Source organism: Pundamilia nyererei, unplaced genomic scaffold (assembly GCF_000239375.1).
Source record: "Pundamilia nyererei isolate P.nyererei 1_Seehausen unplaced genomic scaffold, PunNye1.0 scaffold00084, whole genome shotgun sequence".
Lineage (NCBI taxonomy): Eukaryota > Metazoa > Chordata > Actinopteri > Cichliformes > Cichlidae > Pundamilia > Pundamilia nyererei.
In genome coordinates, this window is record NW_005187485.1 from 2720210 (window position 1) to 2725282 (window position 5073).

General features: G+C 41.4%; 1 protein-coding gene across 1 annotated transcript in view; it reads left to right on the forward strand.

The window, feature by feature from the left end:
* fam171a1 (family with sequence similarity 171 member A1) overlaps window positions 1–5073 on the forward strand; it is a 25923-nt gene that overhangs the window by 5030 nt on the left and 15820 nt on the right. Inside the window, exon 2 of the mRNA XM_013912210.1 lies at window positions 4795–5022. Coding sequence (XP_013767664.1) covers window positions 4795–5022 — 228 coding nt within the window. The remainder of the gene's footprint in view (window positions 1–4794; window positions 5023–5073) is intronic.

Genomic DNA, 5073 nt, shown 5'->3' on the forward strand with positions numbered 1-5073 from the left:
AAAAAGAAAAGAGGGGTGGCTGAGGACTTTTGAACAATACTGTGTATTATTTTTCGTTTGCACCTGAGTGTTTCATGCCGTGACATGTCAAGGTCCTGTTTCGCTCTGTGTGTGTGTGTGTGTGTGTGTGTGTGTGTGTGTGTGTGTGTATCCAGTGTCCCTGTCAGTGATTCATACTGTCTTCTACATTTAGGCCTCTATTTTGTTCTTTGTAAGATCACCACAGATGTTTGTCGTTTATCTGAAGGGTAAAATAATAGCCACAGTAATTGTGATGCCTGTTTGTTGTGGTTAGACAAGCTATTAAACCCAGAAACAAAAACAACAGTCTATTGGTGCCTAAGGTTGAAAAGGCATGCATGTTGTAGACACTATAGTCCTAAAACTGTTTTTGATTTGCCTAAATCATGAATTGTTTGGGGGGTTTTGCCCAACATTCTTAAAATAATAATATGATAGCATTGCTGTTTACGTTTACAACAATATTCACATTGCTGCTGTGAAACACAGATTTCCTTTACGCAAACGCGTATCACAGCACGTGTGTGATTTTTATTGTTTCTTCTAGTTTCTCACATGATTTCTCGGTCTTCTTGTAATCAGCCACGTGCTTCTGCTTGAGACGGTGAAATTACCCCCTTGATGTCACAGTTTTCTTGAACCACTTTAGAGCTGTAACCATTTCCCAGTCATTTGACAATGAGAATTACACGTTAACAGAGAATAGAATAATAGTCATTGAAGTAGCTTAAGCAAGGAAACTGAAGGATTTCAATTTCTCTCTTTTTATATTTTTTAAAATAATGATTTTTGACACAGACATTTTAAGGGACATCATCTTGGAGTTTCAGTGATTTTTTTTCATAGACTTCATTTAACCTATTTTTGTTTTCAGCCATGCAAGTTTTTTGGTGCTATGTTTGCCGATGATGAAGTACATCAGCATGTCTCTTTAGCAGAGGAGATTAAACTGTCCTGTGTGGCACAACAGAAAATGCGTAAAGCAGTTTTGTAGACAATCAGGCTCCCATTGGTTTATAAAGTGTTTAATTGAATGGCCTTACTGTTCTTACTTCAAGTGCCCAACACAATTTTGAGCTAACTAGACACAAGTTAGGTGCTAGTCTTGTGCTGAAAACACGTGCTTCAAAATATATCTGCAGTCACGTGTTGTCGGTCTGATGGTAGCCAGTGAAAATGATCATAGCTAGATTTCGGAAGATCTGGGTTGACCTGTTCAGTTGGCATCTTGTCAAAAATGTTATTGGGCATAAAGTTGAGTTATAGTTTCTGGCTTTATGAGTATTTGAAGTCCGCTTGAGTCCAAGTGACAAATTGAAGTGCTTGGCTCTGAGTTTATAAATACCAGGACTGTTCCAGGACTAGCTATAAGGCGTTCTTGTCCACATCAGATTAAAATCCCTTTTATAGTTTAGCCAGATTGCAAAAACATCCTGATATCTGTGTGTTGAACTTGCTTCCTAACATGGGCCCAAAGATGGCAGAACAAAGAACACTCGTTTTAATTCATTCCCTACCTGTTAGTTGATGAAGACATAGGAAACCAAACAGCTGCAGGGTTGTTTTCATATATCAACACAGGACTTTGGTGGGATAGCAGTTATTAGACTGATTCACATGACGTAAAGGCCAAAAAAGCCGTTTTACCCTGTTTTCTTGTTATTTCTGACCATCTGAAATAAAGGTCAGTTTACAGTAAGCTGAACACAGTTAACAAAGTGGATGTGGCTCTGATTTTGGAAGATTCACGAGCTGAATGTTTTGCAAGTTTTTATAATGACATCACTTTAAACTGGCGTAACTCGTAACAAAGTGCTGATTACAACGCACGCTGAGTGCTTGCATGCCTTCTGCTGTCATATTAAATATCTTCACTTAACCAAACCACGTGTGCAGAAAGCTTCTGCTTAACTCAGCTCTGCTTGGAAGAACACCAAACCATCTCACACGCCCAGTGGAGGCCAGCCGTGCTACCCATTCCTCATTTATCACACCTCAGTTTCATAAGGCTGAAATGATCGCTCTCTCCCAAACTTAATTCAAACTAGAAGGATGGAAAAAATCAGGCACACTCATTCTTTCTTCCTTGTTGTTTACCTCTCGGTTGCATCTCTTGCATCCAAGCACATTCACGTACACACAGCTATCCTGCTGCTTTTGCTGCTGAGCTGGGGATAATTGGTCTGAGATGGCAGTGCTGGTCAGGGGGAAACTCTTTGAAGCCTTTATTCTCCATATGGTGCTCAGTGCACACACAAATAGGCAGCTATGGAGGTTTAGCTGGAGAATTGGGGGTATTGGCCATCCCTCAGGGTGCTCAGAGGAGACTTTTAGCTTGTTTAACAATGATGTCACCTCGGTACTGATTTATTGGACGAGGACTGGGAGGGGACTACATTTGTGTGCATGTGTGTCAGTCTTGAAGTCTCCCAGGGGATTTTTTTTTTTTTTTAGGCAAGCACAGCTGGCACCCGTAACAGCATATCAGGGGGAGTGGGACAGGAAGTGAGGTCAAGAGCTCTCCAGTACACTCGAGAAAGCAGTGGAGGGTTTCCGTCATGGGGAAATCCAGTCTGCCTGTTTCCCAATTCTCTGCTGACGCAGTCCAAATGTTTAAAAAAAAGAAATCCCAGGAATGAAGTGGATCTTTACACCTGTGGATAATTATGTGTTTTGGTTTGAAACTGACACATTGCTCAGCCAGATCTTTTCTTGTACTAAGCAGCCTGTAACTTCCTCCCTTCCCAAGCTATAATTTGGTGCAGAGCTTGGGTTTTTTTTAGGTGGAGCGTGCACTCGGGCTGAACTCTCTCCTACACATTGTCAGAGTGGTTTCCCGCTGACCAGAGGATCCCTCAGTGGGGGGAGGGGGATTTGTCAAGCCATGTATGTGTTACTGTGTGTGTCACTGCGGGTGAGGTTTAAAGGAAACATTAAGACAAAATTCAGTGAGTATGGGGGGGAGGTGGGCATGTTTTGGTAATTGTAGGGGGAGTGGTGGGGGGGGAAACCTTTCAGCCACAATATAAAGGCCACCGTTGGTCAGCCTGTGACCAAACAGGACGCAAATTGTCATGTGTGCAAAGATGGGGACGGTGTGGGTTTTTGTGGCTGTGAATTATAGTGCTCTCTACCAAGTTTTTTATGATGACTCTGGAATGTGATGATTACATTTTAACATTTGCTTGTCAGAGTGTTTGACTTCCCTCCTTTAAGATCTGCAGGTTAGCTTAAGGTTGAAATTCTCAATTAAGGCAAGAGTGGAGTGAAATAGAGGGATGTCTTTGGAGATATGACAGCTGATGTAGGGTTTCTGCAGTGAAAGACAATCTGAGTGTGTCACAGTGTGACTGCTGCAAGAAGTGTGTGATATCAGATAGATGTGCCGCATATTGATTTCAAAATCACTTTGGAAATTTAACATCGCACCTTCCTTTACTTCACTTGATATGACCGTATGTGTCGCTGCGTCTCAAACTTTACGTGGAATGCTCCAGTTCTGAAGCCTATAAAAGGTCATGACTCACACACCCTGCTATTTTTATCAATCATTAACAACAAACAATGATAATAGTTTATTTTGCTTAAACATATGCGCAGTGTTTGTATACCCATTAATTTCCTAAATCTCACTTCATATTTTTTACATGGTTGTTCACCTACATCCTGCAGTTTGAGAAGCATGGGTATATGTAAAGATTCACTGTTTAAATAATATCTGATAATGAGGGTATATCAGGAAATTAAAAAAAATCACGCACCCATCTTAAGCACAGCCTGATGGGTAGTGGTTGGTTGGTCGTTAATGTCGCCAAACCGCATTCGTATGACCTCCATTAAACTCTTTCGGAGTATTTCAAGAAAAATAAAAATAGACTGGTCCTGAAGAAGGCAGGTTTTTCCTGATCTGAAGTCTGAACCATAATGACATCAGTGGAGGTGTCATATTCTGTTGACTTTATTTTATTGTGCAACCTTGATTAGTGTGGTTCAGCTTAAAGTTTGTGGAAATATGGGTTGGGTGGCTAGACTATACAGAGCTCATTTGATGGAAAAGAGCTGCATTTAAACCTGAGAGCACTCTGGTCATGGCTTGTTTATTGTTTGCTATATTTTAAAATCAAGGCTAGTTTTTGTGGTCCTGAATGACTCAGGCTAATGGACGATAGAAGGTGGATACTTTTCCCCCCCCCTAAATAATAGAGAAAAATCATTATTACTTTTTATAATAAAGTTACATTGCAGCAGTGATATTCACAAGCCAATTAGTTGTGCAATACATCAGGGCTTACCTGAAAAGTGATAGTGTATACAGAACGTAATAGAGGCCAAGATTTATTAATACCAGTGTTAATGCTAATGGAACATTATTATTACTCCATAGGCAGTTTTCGGGACACAGCGTTTGTCTTTTAACGTTTTAATTATTCTTCGTCTCCGTCGGAGAAGGTGTTTGTATGTGCAGTTGTTTTTTTTGTTTTTTTCCCCTTTCAGCTTCCAAGGCTTCTTTGAGAGAGGGAAATGGCCCATTGTTTTAGAGGGGAAGTGCCACTGGCGGTTGTCCAGGAAATGGTCATCACTGTGTGACTGGCTGGGATTTAGATTTGTAGGCCAAAAGCCTGGCACTGACGCTGAAAATAGCTAAGACGATGGCATTTTAGGTGGCTGTAATCATAGAGGCCTTGTGGGTTTTTTTTGTATGTTTATCAATCGCTGTTTACGGAGACTTGACATCTTACAACCGTTACAAATGATGAACTCTTGTCTTCACAGATGTGACTCTTAAGGTTCACCTGAGCGATGCCAGCACGCACCAGCCCCTGGTTGGAGCCACCGTACAGCTTTTTGCCAATCGTACTTCTTTAACAACTGAAACCTCATCAGCCGACGGCAACATTTACCTGCGTTTTCCCTATCGCCTTGGGACGCCGCTTGTTGTCACCGCAACTAAACAGGGATATGTGCCTAACTCTGTGCCCTGGACTCCCTCCAGATTACCTGGTAGGTGTGTGTGTGTGTGTGTGTGTGTGTGTGTGTGTGTGTGTGTGTGTG